This window comes from Brachypodium distachyon, chromosome 1, assembly GCF_000005505.3.
Source record: "Brachypodium distachyon strain Bd21 chromosome 1, Brachypodium_distachyon_v3.0, whole genome shotgun sequence".
Lineage (NCBI taxonomy): Eukaryota > Viridiplantae > Streptophyta > Magnoliopsida > Poales > Poaceae > Brachypodium > Brachypodium distachyon.
The window spans coordinates 2,460,600-2,484,096 of record NC_016131.3 but is presented as its reverse complement, the minus strand read 5'-3'; the positions used below and the strand labels follow the sequence as shown (position 1 = coordinate 2,484,096).

Below are 23,497 nucleotides of genomic sequence, written 5' to 3'. Positions count from 1 at the left end.
ACTCGACCGAAATCTGTGGCTGCCATTTGACTTTTCTCCTATCCCGCGGCTGGGTACAGGCTCCCCCCAGCTCCAGCGGCGTTTGAGCGGTGGCTTTTGACGTTGAGCTCCAAGTGAGTAGCTTCACGCTAGCTAGACTGTTCCAGATGCGTCTTCTGTCTTTCCGTTTCTGGGAACAAAGTGAGTACTGCTCGACTAATCCGGAGCGCCTCTAGCTAACATGCTCTACTTATAAGAACCATCATGGAGTGGAGCAGTGGTATTTAGAGTGAGTACTTGGCACATGGTCTTGGTTGACGGTCATTGTTCAACGAGCAGCAGCGACGACACGACAGAGCGACTCCTAACAGGTCCGGATTCCGGATTCCTCTTGTTTAACCTTTCGCGCTGCGAAATGGCTGCGCTCCACAGGCACCCGACCCAAAGTCAGTCAGAGTGGCATACGCTAATTGGCGGCCGGACGCGCTTGTTGCTTCCTCTCTGCAGCCGCTGTCTGCCTGCCTGCCCGGTCCTCCTCCGTGTCTGGCACTGGCAGTAAGTAATCGCTCGTAAACTGGCAGCAGAGACAGTCTACCGGGTTTGTACTTTGTACTTGAGGCGCGCGGAACGCTGAGGCCGACCGAAACGCAAGAGCAAGCGTCGACAAACTGATTGGCGACGCCACAATGGATGATGCCCCGGGTCAAAGGGCAAACGTGCATGCCAAAACAAAACGCGAGATCTCATATCGAGATGGCAATGGCATTAACTTGTTTTCTTCTTCTTTCTGCCAGCTTTTATCTGCGCACGCAAACCCTCTCCTGTAATTTTGTGTGGCAGCACTGCCACTGCACCACGCTGTCACCTCGTACTGCTACGTACCCGTACGTACGTACGTGGTAGGAGGAGGATGTCAAAGCGCTGGAGCCTGAATTGCGTGGCGAACTAACACATGGTTGGAGCAGCTGGGCGCCGTGCGTGCGTGGCTGGTCGCCGGCTCGAGGTAATCATGGCGTTTAAAAGTTGTGGCCGGCGGGGAGCTTAGCTTAGCTTTACGCATTAATCACCCTGTTACTGTCCATCGCTAGAGGATATACGGTCATACGGAGTTCTACAACTCTCGTATGCGTTCAACTTTTACTAATTACCCTCTTGCTCCAATATGTTTGAGGTGTCTTTATCTCCGGACAACATGCGGTTATGTAGGTGTATACGTGCCAGTTAAAATGTAATCATGTACTAGTACGTACTACTACCTCAGATGGAACCTGTTTTTTTGTGTGTGTTTTTTCGAGCACGATAGAACCTGGTTTGGCCAAGGAGCAAAATAAGGAGACGTGACGTGACATCTTCACGTACTGTCAGTAGCTCTAAAAAAAATCCACGTACATGCACTCGGATTTGTGGAACATATGCATCATCTGGTGGAAAATAAAAGTCGACCATGAGGATACAAAGTCAGATTTGTCTTGTTCGCCAGATTTTTTTTACCGCGGAATTAGAAAACGTGCATAGACAATTAACCACTGATCACATAAAGGCAGAAAACAAAAGATACTCATAGACAGAGAATGTGTGTGTGCGGGAAACAAGGTTTATGCGACAAGAACCATAATAAATTGAGTGGCGGAGGGTCGATCGGAGCCGCAGAAGCAGCTCGCTGCCTGGCTGGATTGAGATCACGTGAAAGCAAAGAACGAAACAGAGGATCGGACGACACGGTCGGGGACGAAGAAATGACGCACGCGCCGGCGCAGGCAATTTCGGAATTTCCTGCGGTTAATTTCTCTCGCTCGACTCGATCTGCGCGCTTCGGTCCATCGGACGACCCGGACTGAAGTCTGGCGGAACCGAGCGTGTACTACGTGCGTGTGTGTGTGTTTATAACACGGGCTTGTATATATACTCCGAGACTTGCAATTCCGATGGGATTAATTCGGCCGATTTTATAGCACAAATGATAGGACCCCCTCGCACCACCTGTCTAGTTGCCTTGCAAAAGCTACCAGTGAAGCTAGCAATTGAATGTGAATTGGTCTTGCTAGTTTTCCTTATGGAAAAAATATGGCACTTCCGTCGATTCTTACTTGATATATGATGTTGGGGTTGGATATATAAGCTAGGCTCTCGTATAGATCTGGACTTGCCATTATGATGCGAATTAATTCGGCCGATTTTATTGCACGAACGATATACAGGACCCCCTTGCATCACCTTTCTCGTTGACTTGTAAATAACACCACCTTGTATGATTGAAGCTAGAAAATGAATGTGAATTTATCTCGATACTGTATATAAGTTCTCTCTATGGAAAATTTGTGGGTTCTGTCGAGTCTTACTTGATTTGTGAAGTTGGAGCTGGATCCAGGACTCGTACGTTTATAGAGATCTGTCATCGTGATGGGAATTTCATTGCACTATAGCGATGGGACCCTGTGTACGTTTGATAAACCTTTCTCGTTGACTTGCAAATAAGCACGCATTTGTATTGGTGTGGGGGCTGGAAATTGAATGTCCATGGTAGACTTTTAGGTCACCTCCTTTTCCGTCCTCATCACATCACTGCACTAGCTAGCTAGCCCCAACAATCAACCAACTCCTGCTGCTGAATTATGCAAATGAAAACAAAAGGGGATAAGATCGCCATCAAGCTGATCGAGCATGAAAGGCTGGTTGCGATTGAGTTCTTCCTTGTCCTTAATTAATCTGTTTAAAAAACCTGCTGATCAGTGACAAGTCAATTGAGGGTGCTTAAAACATTTTGTGTTAATTCCGTTACCACCGATACTAATTAAGTGAAGTGACCATTCATACTTTTTTTTTCATACTTTATACTTGTGATTTACAACTTGAAAACAGATGGAGTAATTTGCTTGCATGCATCCAGCTAGCTAGCTGATGTTACTGCACCCCATGCTATTGACAAAGGCAGGCAGCAAGATATAACTTCATTAATTAGACTTAACCATACTACAGTATCTACTGTAGTATTTTGCCGTGTCACTAACAGGTACTCCCTCCGTTTCATAATTCTTGTCTCAAATTTGCCTAAAAATAAATGTATTTATTCCTAAAAGGTGTCTAGATACATGTAAGATTTCGACAAGAATTATAGAACGCAGTGAGTAGTATAATTGACTGCCTTTGCAAAAAAAAGAAGAACAAGAACAAGACAGGTATATAAATTGGAAAAATCAGGAAAGACAATTGCAGTGTGCATGCAACAGCTTAACCTAACATGTGCTACGGCACATGTACTACAGTACAGTACACTATAGAACATGCATGCATTATCGTCATCCACACATATAAACAGGAGATAACTGCCACTCGAAATGGAGTAGCATGCGGTAACCAAAAGGCTAACTTACTTATATTTAACCTTTTGATGTCTTGCACATGCTCCCTTGTGCTAGCTTCTGGACAGAACCAACCAGCTAGCGATCTACCAAATCTTCTGCAGGCATGATGCACACATGTATTTATCTACTCGCCACCGTTAATTTAACAACTTAACATGACGACTAAAGTTACAAAGTATGTAAACGAAATACTTCAGTATATCTTTCCAACTTGCGGTGAGACTTGTTAACCCTAACCAATTAATGTAGTACTATATGCAAACATTATCTTGAGATCGATGGTTGTTAGAGTTTGTTAGTTAACAAAACGGTAGTAGGATATTGATGCATATACATATGGACTTCGATTTTATCGTGACATCGTTTTGACAGTGTTGACCAAATTAAAAGACATCTAGGTTCATCCACAAGTGCATACGTAATTAATTAATTTCGAGCCGCTCCAAAATTTCTATCTTGGTTTCCCCGTTTCAGAAGATTTACAAAAAGCAGAGCACTAGTGGTACTACTAACCAATGAAATGGTATTAACACAGGTCAATGGTCTAGCTAGTGTGATTGCTTTCGGGGTCCTTTTCTTTCCAAAAGGAGGTAATTGGGCGCACCTCTTAAATCGTCCATAGCTTTCCTTTTGATGGCACACTAATTCAAATAGTCAAGGTAAATTCCAAGTAAAAAATTAATCCTTGGACTGGAAAAGATGATAAAAAGTCCAAGTGTGCACGGCGGCAAACACCCACTGCTTTTACTAATCCGACACTTGCTGACTTGCATCAGCATGCTATAACATGGATTAGGTTGATCCTAAATCTAATGTTGGAGGGATAAAATAGAGAAATTTTTTTCAGAAAGTGAAAGTCTACATAGGCATGCTCCCTACCGACTCAATGACTCAATAACAGTAGTACTAAGTATATATTTTTTGCAGTGCTTTTCAAGAACTTAAATTAGTTGGTCAAAGGCATAGGCAAGAAGCTGCTTAATTAAATCTTAATGCTACAACTGCAACACATGTAAAGCAAATTGAGAATGTATCTTTGATTAGTTCTCCTATTAGTCTTGCTGATAGAATGCTTAATTACAGTCTTGATGCTGTGTGGATGTTATGCTTCTAATTAAACAGTACTGCTATCATGGACCAAAAGGGGCTTCTATCGTAGTGGGAAGCTACTAATTAGTTTGTGTTATTTAGTCAACCGCTGAATTTAAGTCGTGGACTAATTCCACCAAATTGATTACTAGGAGTACACATCAGTACTCATTGCAACACAATAATCGCTCTTCGATTTTATGACTAGGAAAGCTGGTGATTTGGTGGACTCTCGTGCTCGTGGAAGCCCACTAGACTCCGTTGCACACGGCTGCAAACGAGGAGGAACAAACAGAGCAGGTTCCTATATTAATAGGCCTGAGTCATCCTACTACTGTATGTGCCATAAAAAATCTGTAACATTTACCCGCAAAAAAAATATCTGTAACGTTGGCTACCTGTGTAATATTAAAACTGTTATACTATCTATCCTCTAAAAAAAACCTATTATATATCTATTCTGAAATATTTGTATATTTGGATTTGTCTGAAGTCAAACGTTGGCAATTTAATTTGATCAAGTTTATACCAAACTAGCATAATTAGGATTACTCCAAATATATTTTCATGTCGCATTTCTCTAGTGTTACATACCACTCTCTTCCACTCTCTTCGTCCAACAAAAGATGTCTCAAGTTTGTTAAAATTTGGATGCATCTAGACATGACTTAGTGTATAGATGCATTCAAATTTAGTCAAAGTTGACACATCCTTTGTTGGACAGAGCAAGTACTAGATTGTTTTTCTACAAGCTCAACCAAATTACATTGGCAGCGTTTGACTTAGCATCATGTCATCACGCTGATAATGACATTACCTAATTAGCATTTGAGTAGCCATGAAAAACACTTTCATCATAATAAAACTCTTGGTTTTTTTAATAGCGACGCACAGTAGTATGCATCTAGAAGCACGCGCCGGACGTCGTGTTGATGTTCAAAGCGACACGCGATCACTTACAAGATGGATGGAAGTCAGAACAAGCTTCATGCCTTGCCAATTGACATCCTGCCCAGTCAACTGCAACTAGCTAGCTGAATGCCAGATTAGTCAGAGCACTGTGCAGCACTTGTGTGCAGAGTCATCCTGCGACTTTTGCTTTTTCGTCCACGTTCTTCTTCTTCTCCTGGCTTTCTCTGCTTCTACAAATCTCTTCGTTTCGTAGATTCGTGGTAGTATCTCGTTGTAGCTTTTCGGTCGATATATACGGCCCGGAATCCCGTCGCTTTGGACCGATGATGCTGCTCGTGCGGCAAGTAGTAGCTAGTGCCGGCCGAGATTCTCGCCTTTGACAAAGCTGGCTTGTTGGGAAATCTCCTGCCAGATCATTGATTCGACCTGGTCTGGTTTTCCTCCCGCGGATCAGCGGCCGGTTTGCCGTGTCTGCTACATGTCGCTTTGCCGCTTTTGAAGAACTTGCACATCGGCCATCTGTTGGTTCTGTTTCGTCTTTGAGAGTTGATGTCTCGCAGTATCAGCACAGCCCATGGCTAAGCTGATTCTAAAAAAAAGAAAAAGAAAAAAAAAACATGGCCAAGGTATCTCTAAAGTATTCACATAATTTTAGAGGAGACTGTTCATTTTTCAGCGGGTTTGAGACCAGAGGATCGATCGAGAGGACGCCTGCATTTCTTCCGAGCGACTTTTGATTCTTTGTGTCCACGCCCTTCTCCCATCTTTCCCCGAATCGCTTCTCCCGCCCGCACGGTCCCTTCTCAGAGTACTCCAACAGAGCCCTTTCACAAAGATGTACAGTTGGAAATTCTCAGGCTAGATCATTCATCATTCGGCATCTGGTTTCCCTTCCGCGGACCGTGTGTGATATGCTACATGTCGCTTTGACTTTTGAACTTGTGGTCTGGCCGATATGGGGGATACATTGAAATATAATGCGTATTTTCTCCGTTCCTAAATTCTTGTCATGGTTTTAGTTCAAATTTGAACAATGTTAGCTCACATGTCAAATGTGTATACGGGTAAGTGGCATGGGTTGTCCATTACCATATCTACACATCATGGGTATAGAACTTTACTTCCTCCGTTTCATAATTCTTGTCTCAAATTTGTCACAGATACATGTAATGTTTCAGTCATGAGTAAATACTTGTACCAAACTCTTATAGAGTAAAGACCCACCGTAGTGAAGCGTACATGCGGCCGGATGTGGAACGACAGTACTGCCACAAATTTGTAACCTTTTCCTTTTGGCAACTTCGCAATTTCTTATGTGAGTTGTTTCCTATGAAAGTACCAGCACCGCCCAAACGTCTAACAACAAACAGCCCAAGGCCCATTTCTCAATTCCAGCCCATCTCCCCCACTCCCCCACTTCATAATCATACCCAAGTACCCGTAGCACAGAAGAGTTCTAGTGTATTCTCAAAAATAAAGAAAAAAAGAGAGTTGTGGTGCAGACAGGCTCACAGGCAGAGGATCCAAACCGTTCTCTTTTTTTTGTTACGAAGATCGTCCACTCCTATACAGTTTCATGAGAACCTAATCGGCACAGATATTTGCAGTTCTTCACACACGGCAACAGTCCTCCAAGGAGCACATTAATTAGGTATTCTTAGCAGGCACCAGATAGTCCTCTCAAACTGTAATTAACGGAGTTTTATTGGGTATAGATACTGTATTTCTTGCAAACTGAACTTTATTATTGGAGTATGGGACTATGCAGTGTGCCAGTGTGGTCACGGGGAAACCGATGCTGCTGGTGGTGGACAAAAACGGAAACGGCAGAACCTCCCGGGCGCAGAACCCCCAGCCTCAGTATTGCCCCTAGATTGGCCGACTACAGGACCATCACCTAAACCTCGCCTTCCTGATCAGAACAAATACAGCAACATAGAATTTTCAGGTTAGCATATATAGTTTCAGGTTAGTATTATTTTATTTAAAAAGGACAAAAGGCCACCACGTTTATCTATATAGGCTAAATTATCTACTCCATTTGATTATGTTATGGGTTATAAAGGCTAAGATTTAAAGTTCAATACAATGACACCATACGTAAAATAGCTAATTTCAAATAAAATTTGATGTAATAATTTTAAATGGCATAATAAATTTAAACGAAAATATAATTTGATTTCCATTGGAACAAAATGCAATACGTAATAATGGAAGCATAGCATGCCTCGGGTCATGAAAAGGATATTAAATGTATCGACATGTATACATTTTTATGCAAGGAAAAATGTTAATAAAACAGAACAGAGATGAGAGGAGGCACGAAAGAAAATTCAATCGTAGATTTCAAGCCAATTGGAAGCCGCCGAGAAGTTTTCCAATGGGAAGGCAATAGTTTATGCATGTCCAAAAATACCTTGCAAGGCATGCATGACATCTAGAAGAAGAATGGCATACTGATGCCGATGTCAAACAATAAAATAAATAAATTCCGTATGTAACTTGGCCAGAGTTTTCTATAGTTTGGATTATTTCTAAACAAAAAAAAAATACCTTTCTGGTGATTGAAAAGGTCATGTTAGTAAAACAAGGAAAGGAATGAAGATTTATTTATACCAGTTATGTGAAAAACATAAGAATACCTATATCAAGTCCCAGTGAAGCTATAGGCATAGCAAGAAGGACCAAAACTACCAGCACCGTCACCAGTAGAAGAGAGCGAGCATAGAAGCCCTGCTGCTTGCTCATCTTCTTTTTCTTCTGCGAGAATTATTTCCTCTGTTTTCCTCCTACGTATGCTTCCACCCTGCCCCCTTGCATCTCCTAGCTCCTTATATAGTCCACAAGATCACCCATGAAACTTATGGATGTATTTGTGTGGTGTAAAAAAGTACTGAATCATGTGGATGTGGTCATGCGGGCAGGTAGAAATTTCTTGCAATACACTTAGCCAACCATTTACTATCTCTAGGTTGGGGCGATGACTGACTTTCTGGTTGTCACCGTCTCCCGAAGCAAGTGATTCTTCAGATATTTACAGGATGTCCAGGACACACTTTTTTATCAGTAATATTATGTTATGGAGTATTTTACAGATGATTTGCTCCATTTGAACTTTGAAGTATTTTGTCACAGACAACATAGTTTGATTACACACCGGATTCCATGATTAATAACATGAAACTAGCACGCCGGAAACAGATACACCAATTTGCTGAAGTCTCCCACATCCCTAGCTAAGCTCTCCAGTCCATGCACGAAACCGCTGAGTTCATCTTTTTCTGGATCACATCCCACCATCAACTCCTTGTCATCCATGCATGCGCTGATGGCGCCGAGGACGGTACTGCCTTGTTCCTTCGCCTCCCGCAGGATGCCAGCCCAATACGCTAGCCACTCCAGGCCTTCTATGTCACGACTGTCAGCCAGCTCGACAGCCTTGCAGATCTCAGCGAATGCTGCCTTGAGTCTATCCTGCAGGGGCGCTCCTTGTTGTCCCTCTTGGAGATGTGCTGGATCACATTTTGAGTTGAAATGTTCAGATTCCTCCTCCTCGAGGCACTGAGCTGACGTTTCTTTTACTATCTTTTCCTCCGTCGGTAGTTCGTCAGGAAAGCAATACCCACCCGAGATAGAGCGCCTTGCTGTCTTCTCTCTCATTTTACTGATCTTCTTTGTTGGTCCATGAACTTTAGTCGGAAAAGCTGTAGTGCCAGGTCTTTGCCATACCTTTGGCAAGGCCTGGAAGTGAAGCAATCTTATGATTCCCCAATATCTGGCGAGAGCTTCTCCAACCTTCCAACTACCTTGTTCAGCCTTTCAATATCATCGTCGTCGCTGGAGAACAGCATTTCTCTAGCGCTGCGAATGCCCTGCATCATACTGGAAACAGAATTCCTCGTGAAAGACAGTGCACTTACAGCAGTAATGGGAGGAGCAGCAGCAGAGGCTGCTTCATCTTGCAGCGCGTTGCCATCGGTGTTGCTAGTCTCTTGGACATCCTTGAACCGCTGTTGGAAGCTGGCAAGCTCCTCGTCTCCCTGTTTGGCGGCGTCCGCCAGTTTGTCACGCCACTGCAACAGCCACGAGTTCTCAATGATGTGCTTCTCAGACGCCTCGATGGCACTGTGGATCTTTATTAGCAGCATCTCCAACTGCTGCAACTTATCGGCAGTGGTTGCATGCTTACCATACCTCTGTATCAGCCTGGAGAACACCCTGCTGATGACCTCCCCAGCCATGGCCGAGGTCATAGAGTTAACTGCCTGCTTTGCCATGGTACCGAAGAGTTAGTGGTTGCTTTGCTTCAAGCACTAGATATTCTCACTGTTTGAGATCCTCCATGGAAGAATTGATGTGACTTAAATGGGGGCAGGAATGGGAAAAGATGAAAGGAGGCGTCAGCAATTACAATGTTCATGCTCATAGTTTGTGTCAGCTTCATAAGGACAGCCTATGTTGCTACCGCTTCATTTCCTATGCAGGGATTAGCTGGTTCAGACAATGCAGGGCAATATGGGGATAGAAACTATGCCTGTGTCTCCACTGACGCGACAAGCTAAATGAAACCGCCTCAGAAGCAAGGAAACAAAAATGAGAGAACCGGAAAGGAGGATAAATAAATGAGTGCGACTATCAAAAGAAAGAAGAAGACAACTTATTAAGTTTCATGCACCAGTTGCGTCACACAAAATCTCAAGTTGGCCTCCGTGGTCTCCACAAGGCACCTAATACAGGTTGTCCGATCATTAAACTAACAATATCTCAAGTTGTCAAGAAACAAGAAGAATAAGAAGCTAGCACGCAGGACACAGGTATACCAATTTTCTGAAGTACTCTACATCCCTAGCTAAGCTCTCCAGTCTATGCACGAAAGTGCCGAGTTCATCTTTGTCTTGATCACATTCCACCATCGACTCCTTGTTATCTTCCTTGTTGTCAGTTTTGCATGAGTTGATGGTGCCGAGGATATTGCAGCCTTGTTGCTTTGCCTCCCTGAGGATGCCAGCCCAATGCGCTAGCCACTCCAGGTCTTTTAAGTCGTGGCTGTTGGCCAGCTGGACGGCCCTGCAGATCTCAGTGAATGCTGCCTGCAGCCTATCCTGCAGGACCATTAACTGTTGTTCCTTCTGAAGATTTGCTGAGTCACATGCTAAATTGGGAAGAGCTGTTATTTCTTGGAAGTACAATCTATGGCGCACTTCTCTCCACTTTACCCCCTCCCGTGGTACGCCGAAGAGTCTATCTTGCAAAAGCACTTCCTTTTGTTCCTCTTGGAGATGTGCTGGATCACATTTTGATTCAAAATGTTCAGATTCCTCCTCCGACGGCATGCAATAAGCTGATAATCCTTCCATCAGTTCCTCCCCAGATGAAGAGTGTCTCTTCCTTTTCTTCTCTCTCATTGTCCTCTTCTTTGTTGGTACATGCACTTGAGTTGATAACACTGTAGTACACTTTGGTAAGGCCTCAAGGTGAAGCAATCTTATGAACTCTCCGATGTCTGGTGAAAGCTTCTCTAAGACTCTCAATATCTTGTCCAGCCTTTCAATATCATTGTTGCCGCTTGAGAAAAACATTTCTCTTGCGCTGCGAACGCCCTGCACCATAGCAGACAGAGAATTCCTCGTGAAAGACAGCGCGCCTACAGCTGTAACGGGAGCAGCAGAAGAAGATGCTGTTTCACCTTGCTTCTGGTTGCCATCGGTGCTGCTAGTGGCTTGAGCATCCTGGACCTGCTGTGGGAAGCTGGCAAGCACCATGTCACCATGTTTGGCGGCTTCCTTCAGCTTGTCACGCCATAGCAACAGCCATGAGTTCTCGATGGCACGCTTCTCGGACGCCTCGACAGCACTGTGGATCTTTATGAGCAGCATCTTCAGTTGCTGCAACTTCTCGGTGGTGGCTGCATGCTTACCATACCTCTGGATCAGCCCGGAGAACACTCTGCTGGTGAGCTCGCCAGTCACGGCCGAGGTGACACAGTTAATTGTCCTTTCTGCCATGGCTCCAAGGAGTAAGTGATAGCTCGAAACACTAGAGCTTCTCACCTTTGGAGGTCAAACATGTTGCCGTCCGACTTGCTGCCAGGGTTCATCCTCTGTGGAAGAATTCAGGTGACTTATACAAGGACATGAATGAAAAATGAGAGAAGGCATCAGCAACAGCTATGCTTATAGTTCATATCACCCTCATAAGGACAGCTGTAGTCCTGAAGTGTACAAAGTACAAACAACAGAAATTGTCTGCGTACATTTTGGCAGGTTGGACAGCCTATCAATAGCTGCTACCGTTTTATTTCTTATGCAGACATTAGCCAATACAGATAACGCAGGGCTGTAAGGCGATAGAAACTATGTTTGTGGCTCCAAGGACGCGATAGGCTAAAGGAAACCACCTTGGAGGTGAGGAGGTGCTACTCATCTTCCAACAGAGAGCCAGAGGAGAGGCAGCGGAAATAAAAACAGAGGGAAATCGGCAGCAAGCTAGTAGTAGCAGGAGTAACCGCACTGGGTGCGTCCTCTCAATCTGTCTTCCACAGGGAATGCTCTCTGTCAGGTGTGGCATGGAGAATGTGCAACACCATACGCCACAACGACGCTTTTCTCAGATACCAAAAACATGGAAAAGCTGAACATTAAGAGCACCGCACTGGTCCATGGATCAGTTCCAGCCTCTGCAGCATGATCGAGGTGTCAGAGAAGCACACCATCAAGAGCACCGCACTGGTCCAGTGGCGGGAGAAGGTCTAGGCTGCCTCCCATGGTGACGAATTACCACTTCTACCTTTTGAAAAACAGAGTGTATATTGTCAAGGGTAAGAAAGATAAATCAATCCAACTATAGGGATTTTGTAATTGTACCATCTATTCATTTATCGCCACTAGAGTAGGCATGCTGTTCACAGCAAGAAGCCGAACAGACATGGGACAGCTTAAATGGAAGTATACGAGAATTTCAAATACTCAAAACTTCTAGTAAGACATTATAAGGATTAAGGAGTGCAAAAGACCAAATGTCATTGGACCACTTTGTCATGCTAAAACTCTTGTATCGGATCGGCTAGTATAGGCTGTACGTGTTTTGGTCCTGCTCAATGCAACTAGTCGACCAGATGACAACAGTCTATTTAGTGAAAACTGTTAAAAATATAATATGCTGAAATGATAACAAATTTCTTGAGAAGTAAAATCTGAGAGAGATTGCCAATGGCAGAACAAAATGATCCAGCCATTATCTAGTATGATATCATGGTGACTACCAGGGTGCTCTCCGGTCTCAAAACACCCTGAATCCTGATGAAGGAAGAAGCCACAGAACCTGGAGATTCATCTCGTCAACATCCACAGCATCCTACAAACCAAAAGTACTACTCTAAACAAAGAGAGGAGAATAACGAGACAAGACAAACTGGTGCAGCTAAACTATCTACAGATATGAAGTTATCAATCTCATTTTATCCAGGCCCCTTAGCAGATACGAACTATGTACAACAAGGCCCTACTCCCAATCACTTTTCAGTCTCGGTGAAAGTATCTAGGGGGGTAAGTGGGTGACACAAACTATGCCACAAATGACCTCTTTTTCTCCATCTAATTTTGGCTGTCTTGTTCCTGTTACAATTGGGTTACCTTAAATAAAATCTCTAGGAGATGATTAAACAGCTGCAGTCCTTTTGTTTCAGACCAACAGGTGTATCCTTAATTGCTGCCATAGATCCACTATCCAGTATAATTCCTCGTTATACTTTAGTCTGTTCTGGCTATCCATACAAGTTCCTTGAGCATGGCAGGACAAGTTGGTTCTGCAGTGGTCAGCGAAATCACAAGCAGGGTCGTCTCCAAGGTACTAGGAATAGTAAACATGCAGGCAGCTGTCAACGAGAAGCTGCGCAAGCTGGAGATGCTGTGCATAAAGATAAACAGCACAGTTGAGGCATCCAAGAAGCACAGAATCACTGGCACCTATCTGCTCAAGTGGCAGGAGAAGCTGAGGGAAGCTGGCACAGAGGGTGATGAGGTACTCTTCGGCTTTCGATGGCGAGCCTTGAATGAAGCCAGCAAGAGCATCAATAATAAGATAGGCACACGCCGTGGTCAGACTTACACAAAGATTGCTGGGTCCAGTATTGAAAATTACTTCCGCAATGCTTCCAAGATGCCGCTGCTCTCAAACAATGAGGAAGTACAGAAGTTAAACAGCACGGTGGAGATGTTGGAGAAGTTATCGGCAGATAATGAGGAGTTCGTAAGATTGGTTGAGCTTGAAGTTTTGATGGGTAAGGAGCGTGCACCTTCAAAAGGGAAGAAACCAGAGTTGTTGGAGAAGCTATCGGCAGATAATGATGAGTTCTCGAGATTGGTTGAGCTTGAGGGTTTGACAGGGAAGGACCATGCACCAGCAAAAGGGACGAAACCAGAGATGTTGGAGAAGCTATCAGCAGATAATGATAAGTCCTCGAGATTGGTTGAGCTTGAGATTTTGATGGGGGAGGAGCATGGACCTAGAAAAGGGAAGAAACCAGTGATTATAAGTGACCATCCATTGTTGCAAAAGGAAGCACAGCAACGTTCAAACAGGAAGATGGCACTTGACTCCACCAAATGATAGGGAGCGTGAAAAGGGCAGCACCTGTGATTTTTTCTTTTGTTCTGGATTGTGTAACTTTAGTCATGTTTTCTGATTAAAACCGTTACAATTTATACATCCGGTACTGAAGGAACTTCTCTTTTCCTGTCACAAGTTTGATTGATTTTGGTCTTGAAAATTCTATTTGGATACACAGTATGCATTCCCTGGCCATTTTTGAATTTTCACACGCTTTATAACAAATTTTCTGTATATGTAACTTCTGTTGCGTGCTTGACCAGATATTCCCTCCCTCAAATGACAGTTGCTGAAGTTAAAATATCCAAAGCTGTGGAGGCCTCAAAAAGGACATACCTAAAGATCCATTTTATTATTGAGAATGTGATGCCTTTCAACTCTAATGCAGATACCAACCATACATCATTTGTCTGTTTTCAACTTCTTTTAACATCCAGAGCGATTAAAACAATGGTGACGGCAACTAAGTTGTACACTTGTACTTTCTCTCTAAGCTATCTCTTGAATTTTCCTTAACAATGTCTCTTGATGTATTTTCTCCATATTCGTTTTACTTGTCGTTTTCGCTTGAAATTCATCAGCTTACCTTTTCTTGTCAGATCACCACACAAATAGCCACAGAGGAGATTGCAAGCTACAACTCCAACACAACATATCTTCCTTTGAGCTGACAGATGCTTATTTTTCTTGAAAAAATTACATGCCATTTCTTGAGCCATATCACATGTTCTTTAGTTCTGCAGTCATCGCTTATCAAGAGCAGTGCAGCTGTCGACGCACGAGAAGCTACCGTCAGATTGTTGGGGTTTTAGGCAAACAGCATCCTAAGAACCCCTGCCATCTGCCGATAGCTTCTCGCAAGTCTTCAGCTGGATCAAAGGGTTTGTCTAATATTTGTGTGCCATGCTGCCTTGGCAAAGGTTAGGGTTTTGGATCTAGAGAATATCATATTAACATGGTGCCTGAACTCAGATCGTGCCGACCTATACTGGTGTTGTGCATTTGTATTCAGTTTAGTGCTTGTGGTTTATCACCTTTTATAAGCAAAAGCAGTTTGTGTTTTTTCTTTTTATTTCAGATTAACAGACTCTCCAACTCTTGGTATGCTATGATACTCGAGTTTATAACTCAGAATTTGTGTTTGTAGTAAACATCATTCTGCAACAACAAACGGAAGAGGATAGTACAAATCATACAGGCCTTCCTCTCCGAACTGTTTTTTTTTTTGGCCTTGCAGACCTCTAAACTGACAAACTATCCGCCACCAAAACATCTGTTACTTCTACAGTACAGGTCGCTATAAGGGTGGTATAAGCCATGAGCACGAGTTAGCATTCTTGTTGCTAACACCTTTCTCATTTTCCCCCATTTCCGTGGCCATGGCAGAACAGAGAGTTAACTCCGTGACCGGCGAGCTCACCAAACAGAGTGTTCTCCGGGCTAATACAGAGGTTCGGTAAGCAGGCAGCTGCTGGCGAGAAGCTGCAGCGGCTGGAGATGCTGCTAATCAAGATCCACAGCACAGTTAAAGCATCCAAGAGGCGTAGCATCAAGAATCTGTGGCTGCTTCGATGGCGCACAAGCTAAATGAAGCTAACTCACAAGGAGACAAATTGCTTGGAAACTTCACACGACAGGTGGAGGACGCAGAAGCCATTAGGAGCGCCAAAGCCAAGCGGCAGCAAAGCTCATCCTCTTCTTCTAGTGCTACTTCTGCAACAACTACAGGTACTGTCTTTCACAAGCAAATCTCTGTTGGGTATGGTGCAGGGCGTTCGCGACGAACACAGATGTTATTTTCAAGTGACGAGGACATGGAAAAGCTGAACAGCACAGTGGACAGGTTAGAGCAGGTCTCGAGGGATATCCGAGAGTTCATAAGATTGTTTCAGCTTGAGGCCTGGGCAAGGGTAGATCTAACACCTACCAAGAGTATGAGGGCACCACTACAGAGCATCAACCAAGTAAAAAAATGAGGAAGACGACACAGTCAGGGTTTAGATCATTTGGCCTCAAAGTACATAAGGAGGAAGAGATAAACTTTTGAGCTCCGTGCATGGAGGCAGCGGTGAACAAATGGATGGACATTTCAGTCAATGAAACAGTCGTTATCCAGAAGGAACAACAGGAAACGCTCTTGGACAGACTCAAACTGAAACAATCTGCAAGACCGTCGAGCTGGCAGACAGCTGCGACTTAGAGGACATGGTGTATAGCATACTGGGCTGACATCCTCGGGGAGACGAAGCAACAAGGCTGTGCTGCCCTCAGTGCTATCAGTCACGCAGAACTCAAAGCACCAAAGACAAAATTGAGTCAATGATGGAATCTGATCAAGAGATAGATGAACTCAGAAGTTTTGTGCGTAGCGAGGGCTTAGCTAGGGACGTGGAATACTAAAGCAAACTGGTATACCTATTTCCGTGATGCTAACTTCTTATTATCATGTAAAGACAGCTCATCTCGGTAACAATATGTGAAATCTAGACACATTGTGATCAACCCCTCACTATGTGTTAGTTCCTTTTCTTTAGAACATTAGCTTTCATCCACGATGGAGAAAGAACAGGGTGGATCAGTTGAGCTCTTCTCGGGCAACAAGAACATGAAAAGCTGAACATCTTACTGGAGGTTAGAGAATCCGTCTTCAGATATCATGAAGTTCATCATGCTGCTACGGCCGGAGGTCTCTACTCACATGTTGTATCGCCAAGACGCCAAATGACGAACAGGTACCAACTGGAAGAATGAAGGAGGAGATCACGATAACAGGTATAAACTCACTGCATAAATGAAGCAATGGAGAAGCAGATGCTCGAGAAAAGGCTTAGAGCTGTGCTATGATTTGAATATGCATTAACATTCTTGACACCATCAGCACCTATGCTGGCAAATAGACCACAAGCATATAATTATGAGGAATATAGTGTATGGCCTTGAGAGATTGGCCAGTGATACAATGTAAATCGCCAATATGCTTGAGCTTGCCATGTAAATCTCAAATTCTCGGTCAAGATTGCCCATTAGATAGCATGAACCATTTATTTTTAGTCTGTTGACGCGAAATAATCTTATTGAGTTGTTGAACCATCGTATATTGATTCATACATGTCATGGATTTTTTCTATGTGTAGCATAAAAATAATGAAATATTATGTTGAGATGTTTTTGATTAATTTCATGATTTGAATTGAGGGAATGTAAACTGGGGTATGCATACGATGTGCTCCCACAACAGCCTATGAGGTATTTTGACAAACTGTTGGTCCAAAAAATGTTTACCGACAAGCAATAAGACATCTAGTACACATGTGAAGTACCTGGAAAGTATATGCTTCAATGCTGCTTCCAATAATCTTGAATAAGCATCACAGTTTTGAGCCACTGAAATCATTGTGTTACAAATAGATTGGCAAACCTTGAGGACTTGCAGAAGCTTCTCGAAAGCACATCATGATAACCTACATCTGCTGTGGAACTTCAATCCACTCTTTACTAAACACAATGTCACCAGAAATCCTTGCACGAGCATGAACCATCCTTGAAGCGATGGAAACGGCTCCGATCACGCACTACGATCTCCCGATTATAAACCTGTGAAATGCACTTTATTGCCGCATGACAATCTGAGCATACACGGAGGTTTTTTACCACCCGGACCTGTGTTCCAGGAGGAGTCCTCAGTAGCACAAATGCAATTGCTAGCTTCTCACTGTGCCACTGAAGCGCACCCTCCTTGTCCTCCTCATCAAGATCAAGGAGTACCTCTGATGTAGCAGCAATGTGCCCAATGCGCCTTAGCTCTCTTGACATCTCCTCGACCATCCTGTATATCTCCTTGTACTGTGGATGTGACTCGTCTCCTGCTATGAACTCATGGACCTCTCCATCAAGCTCAACAAGGCTGCAGCCTGGCACCTTCTTGATTCCTCTCTTGCTCATCTCCCTCCTAATCTCTGACTTCTCCTTCCATCTCTGTGTCAATGCATATACATTAGAGAGCATAACGTAGTTGGCCTCATGAGCAGGGAACTCATTAAGAAGGTTCCGGGTGATGCTTTCGCCCAGCTCAAGCCGACCATGAGCACGACAAGCAGCTACTAGTGTCCGCCAAATTATTGGGTTTGGTTTCATGGGCATTGCACGAACAAACTCCAACCCCTGCTCAACCATGCCAGCACGACCAAACATGTCAACCATACAACCGTAATGCTCGATCTTAGGCTCAATGCCGTACTCTGTCTTCATTGAATCAAAATAGCCACGACCTTCATCAACCATTCCAGCATGGCTACATGCAGTGAGCACCCCGATGAATGCAACGTCATCAGGCAGCACACCTACAGCCTTCATTTCCTCGAACACCCCAACAGCCTCCTTCCCACGACCCTCCATGGCAAGAGCATCAATCACCGACGTCCATGACACAACAGTCCTCTCCTCCATCCCCTCAAACACCGCCACTGCTCCATCTACATCCCCGCACTTGGCGAGCGTGTCAATCAGCGCATTGCAAAGTGTAACAGACTTCCCTATCCCCTCCCTCTCCACAAAACGCCCAACCCACCGTGTGAGCTCGAGCGCGCCCAAATCAGCGGCGGCCGCCAGAACTCCGATCACCGTCACCTCATCTGGCCGCACTCCGCTGACCTGCATCCCCCTGAACAACACGACTGCATCACTCGACAGACCCGCACGCACATACCCGCCGATCATGGCGCTCCAGGTAACTGCGCTCTCCCTAGGCATTCTCTCGAACACATTCCGCGCGTCCCCGAGGAACCCCGCGCCAAAGCAGGAGTACATGTGTATCAGTGTATTGGATACGTAGTGATCTGCCGCGAAGCCGAACTTGAGTGCGGCGGCGTGGGCCTGGAGGCCGACGTCGGGGGACCCCGGGAGCGCGGCGCAAGACTTGAGGAGAAAGGGGAAGGTAAACTTGTTGGGGGCGACGGCGGCGCGGAGCATGAGCGGGAAGAAGGCCGCGGCGCGGCGGCGCGCGGAGGGGAACGGGGAGGTGACGTGGGTGCGGATGAGGGTGTTGACGAGGAAGGCGTCCAGCGGGAGGGAGGGGCCGAGGAGGGAGGAGACTAGTGGCTCAAGGAGCGCCGGGGCGGCGGAGGCGGAGGCGGCGAAGAGCCTGGTGACGACGAGCGGGTTGGAGTGGAGGCCGGACTTGAGGAGGAAGGCGAAGGACTGGAGGAGCGACGCGGGCGTCGAGGAGCGCTCCAGGAGGCGGAGGCAATGCTGCTCGGCAGCGCGCGACGGCGACGCCGTGGGGTTCGAGGCGGGCGCTGTGGTGGTGTATGGGCGGCGGCGCGGAGGCGGGGCGCGGGGCGGCATTTGCTCGAACGCATGGCGGCGGGCAGGTCAGGGGGCCGTGCGGTTTTCATCATTTTTACTTTGCGCTCAAATGGCTTGGTTTCCTTCTGCAGAGCCAACGTGTTTCTAAATTGACCAACTTTGTAAGAGACTTTAGAGGTTGTCTTTCTTGTACAAGGACCATGCTAATCTTCTCTGGTAAATTGACAATTGTATCAGAAACGGAAGAGACGTGCCGTCATATGCACACATTCTGTCAAAGCAGATCAGAAGTTGGTATTGTTTCATTTAAGAAAACAAATCATTGTGACAAAAGCCAACAAAAAAGGATTAGAGGATTTATCAGCAGGAACAAATACATGTAAGTTGTGAACTATATCTGTCAATCTCTGCTATGCTCAAACGCTAACATACACGAAGAATGGGACTATTCCCAGTCGAAAATCTCTGAAAATTTTACAGTGCTCCTTGAACTAATTTGGTAAATGGATTTTGCGGTGATGGACTAAGTTTGGTATACGCTGCAGCGGTGGAACTAAGCTGTAGTGAGTTCCCAGCACGGGGTCTACGAGTAAATTTTCCATATGCCCAACCCGTAGCCTACTTTGATCAGCAGGAGCTCAAATACCATGTGCAGGATGCTTGTCATGCGCACTTTGGATCCAGGAATTTCAGTCCAACTAACAGACACTTCCGCCATCGGGATCCTGAGGTGCTTGCATAGGTATACAATCTCAACATCAAAACACCACCTGGCCGTGCAAAAGTAGAAGAAAAAAAATCACTCAGGTCCTTCAGGTTCAAGCCTTGCAGGATGATTTGAATATAGACGTTATATTGAAAGATACATATTGTATGTAGAAACATCACCGGGTTTCCTTTTAAGAAAATACCTCTTCAATCTGATATTTGTAAAGAGTTTCCTTGCAGCAGATCGGGTGAACATCTTGAAGCCACACTGGATTTATAATAGTGAAGGAAATGAAAAAGATAGATAGCATGCCTCAAAAAGACCGATGCGCATACGACTAATGGGCACATCTTCTGCTCGCAAAAGCATACCTGTGTATCTCTGATTCCAGGACCAGCAGTCAACAATACTACCAAGTGAAAACCTTTCATAAGGAAGTTTCGATACCATTTCCTCTGCAGTAAGACAGGAATAGGGGGGAATCTAAGAGATTATGAAACAAAAGCAAGCAACTAAGGGAAGTGAGGCGTTAGGAGATATATACCGTGGCAAGAGCCTCCTTCTCCAGATGAGCACGGGAACCAAAAACAGCAATTTCAACATCAGATAGTCTCTGAGATGAAGTAGCAGAGGGTGCTAAACTGGAATCCGCTTTCTTGGCCAATGCACGAACCTAACAGCAATAACACAAATCTTGGGATGTTATGCTCATCCTAGTCAAAACCAGCCCAACAACAAGTTATTTGATTGAGCTTATGACAGACCTGGGCTTCAAGCTTTTCCAAATCAGTGATCTTAGTGGCACCATCAGCGTCAAGCATGAGTAATAGTTCACCCCGTGAATGGAGCATCCCCTAGAAAATGCTTCCACAAACAATTGCAAAGCATCAATTAGAGTTGATTTGTTACAACAAGTTTGTGTTGAAGGTACATCAACACTCACTTTTCTGACTGCTTCACCTTTCCCGTGATTTCTTCCAAGCAGAAGAACTCTAACATTGTCAATCTTGTGCTTCTTTACATACCCAAAGGCAACTTTGGAGGTACAATCAGTACTTCCATCGTCAACAATCAAGACCTTAATAAAATCAAGCAAATGACAAATTAAACATTCAAAATTAGCTAAATTAGTACAGGATTGTAGATAAAAGGTCTTCCTATAAAATGCTAACTACCAGGATAGGTAAAAAAGCAATGCAAATACTAATAAGGTTATAGAAACAAGATTTGGAAGAAGCACGTGTGCCTCAGAGATTGTGCGCCATTGCAAAGGCAGGTCACATTCTGTTAAGGTTACATCGACACATCTACTGAATTCAGCAGGGTCAATTGACCCAATTACTTTCTGTACTTCCAAAACTGCTGCCAATGGATGGCAGTTGCAACAGTTCTAGTTATTCCAACAACAGCTTTTGGCACCTACAGGTCATTACATTTTTTCGAGGCGTCATGTGTAAATTACATTATTAACATGGATTTTCCAATGATTTAGCTACCAAGGCAAGTGGTGCATGTATGCTAACATAATTTGCAACAATAAATATAGAACAAGCTATTATAACTCAGAAACTGGATAAGAACTAGCTCCAGGAAAGTATGTAACCTGTCCTCTTATTAAGAGCCTTTCTAAACAAATAACAGCAATGCAAATCTGAATTTATATTCCTTGATCCAGGCCTTCAGTCTGGTTTGATAACTGTTTTTCTTCTTTCAGAACAGAGTTTCGTGACTAAATGAATATAATCAGAAAAGGCTATAGCAATTCAAATTCTGCATCATATTCATCTTCACTAAAATAAAAGATTGGGTTAAAGCTCCATTACAGACAAATTTCTAACTCAATGCGGGAAAAGTACAAGTATACGGAACTTAGGAGGGGGCAATCATGTGTGATATGCGTGTGCAATCCAAAATAAAAACATATTTACATGACAGGCATCTGTTGGTGGCTGCACCGGTGAAAGTGTTACTGTGGAGTCATGGCATAATGCACAAAGTGTTTAACCAGCTTGCATAACATATCTGATGACTACTGATACTAAAATGCATAATCTCCCATTTTTACCTAGTTGTTTTGTTTGCAAAAGTAGCTTAATGCCTTATTCCAAAATGTTGCATATCTAATAAAGAACATGAGCTTGTTCAATTCCTGCGTACCTCATAAGAAAACGACTTGTCAGCAGTTGAACGTTGTTTCAGGTAGCTAATGGAGAAGAAAACAGCAGAGTGATTAACTTAGCAAATCAAACATTCACCTGACAGAGCTACAATTAGACAGAGACAACTACTTGTATAGACTGCTCTGTGCAGTGAGAGCCTTACTTGAATGTTTCTGTGAGAGCCTCCGGAAGCCGGCACTCCTCGTTGTAAGCCGGAACGATCAACGAAATGTACTTCTCGGCAGGGTCGAAAATCGACGGGCAGGGCACCTACCACAGGTAACACAAGCAAATGAACAAACACCTAGCGTGCACACCGTGTCACAGCCCAGACAAGCAATCAGCACCTTGTTGAGCGAGCTGGGGTCCTCGAAGAAGGCGTCCGAGACGGAGGTCCGCTCCAGCCTGCGACCGAGATCCGGAACGGCGGACCAGTCAACGACGTGCACGGGCAGATCGCAAGAGAAAAGGGCAGAAGGATAATAGGGGAAGTGCGGAATAGCGCCTTACGAGTGCATGCATCCGATCTTGCGGAGGTGGTCGAATAAGACGGCGGCGACGCCCAGCACGAGGATGGCGACCTGCGCAGGGAAGGAGAAGAGATGGCGTGAGTAGCGCGAGGAGGAAGGAGGGAGTGCGGATGGATGAGGGAGGGTTTTGTGGGGAGGGAGGGCAGTACGAGGGAGGCGAGGAGGAGGCTCAGCGAGAGGGAGGCGGGAAGGAGGTCCGCGGCGGAGGAGAGCGTCCAGGCGGCGCCGGCCATCGGTACCGCCGGCGGGAGTCGCTCGCTCGGTGTGGCCGGATATTGGGAGAGAGATCTGGAGCCCTTGAGCAGGCAGGTGTCGATGTTTTCCTTGTGATTTTACTCGTTTTGTGCGAAAATGAACGAAGTTTTGACTCTTTCTATTCATTTTTAAAAATCTGTGAAAAGCACCGCACCAGACGAAACACAAGATTTCAAATTTGAACCATTCCACATTTTCTGTTGAAAAGGAGGTAAACGCCTCAGGCCCCAAGAAATTTCGCAATGGATCAAAATTCCTTCAATTTGTATGTCATGGTAAACAACGAAAAAAGTTCAAACTATATATATCTTGTGCTAGCCTTCTTTCTGTTTAGATTTGTGTACAATTCATGACGTCTCAATCTCACGTGTTTTCTTTATCCTTCTTCTATGATGGAGGTTGAGTTTGAGGTTGAGGTTCGAACGTAGTACAAAGAAACCGATAAAACATATACTTCAGATAACACATAAAAACATTGAAGGTAAACATTATTTAGTCAAAGAAGCCATTAATTGACATGTTTCCGAAATTCCAGTGAATCACATATAAAAAAATATATAAAAAAGCTTTCAAATATTCAAACATGGTATT

The 23,497-nt window shown here is 44.5% G+C and overlaps 2 protein-coding genes and 1 non-coding gene across 5 annotated transcripts; all 3 read right to left on the bottom strand.

Moving 5' to 3' along the window:
* Positions 1–9,977: 9,977 nt before the first annotated feature.
* LOC100836810 (pentatricopeptide repeat-containing protein At4g21065) lies at positions 9,978–19,366 on the bottom strand. Of its 3 annotated transcripts, XM_014898538.2 has the most exons (4): positions 17,270–19,366; positions 16,576–16,688; positions 11,029–11,442; positions 9,978–10,942 (listed from the first exon to the last, which is right to left on the bottom strand). In XM_014898538.2, exon 1 carries the CDS (start codon positions 19,290–19,292, stop codon positions 17,457–17,459), a length of 1,836 nt encoding a protein of 611 aa, XP_014754024.1. In that variant the 5' UTR covers positions 19,293–19,366; the 3' UTR covers positions 9,978–10,942; positions 11,029–11,442; positions 16,576–16,688; positions 17,270–17,456. The 3 variants fall into 3 exon arrangements, with proteins under 3 accessions (XP_014754024.1, XP_010227599.1, XP_003559233.1); XM_010229297.3 differs by having other exon boundaries at positions 9,978–11,442; XM_003559185.4 differs by lacking the exons at positions 9,978–10,942; positions 11,029–11,442 and having other exon boundaries at positions 16,347–16,688.
* A 39-nt stretch (positions 19,367–19,405) lies between these two features.
* Positions 19,406–19,510, bottom strand: LOC112270356. Its single transcript, XR_002962747.1, has one exon. It is a non-coding gene; the product is annotated as a U6 spliceosomal RNA (small nuclear RNA).
* A 24-nt stretch (positions 19,511–19,534) lies between these two features.
* Positions 19,535–22,985, bottom strand: LOC100842934 (dolichyl-phosphate beta-glucosyltransferase). The gene is made up of 11 exons (XM_003563536.4): positions 22,801–22,985; positions 22,632–22,702; positions 22,469–22,526; positions 22,285–22,391; positions 22,120–22,165; positions 20,906–21,040; positions 20,727–20,816; positions 20,507–20,635; positions 20,334–20,417; positions 20,165–20,229; positions 19,535–20,023 (listed from the first exon to the last, which is right to left on the bottom strand). Exons 1-11 carry the CDS (start codon positions 22,882–22,884, stop codon positions 19,837–19,839), a joined length of 1,056 nt encoding a protein of 351 aa, XP_003563584.1. The 5' UTR covers positions 22,885–22,985; the 3' UTR covers positions 19,535–19,836.
* Positions 22,986–23,497: the final 512 nt, after the last annotated feature.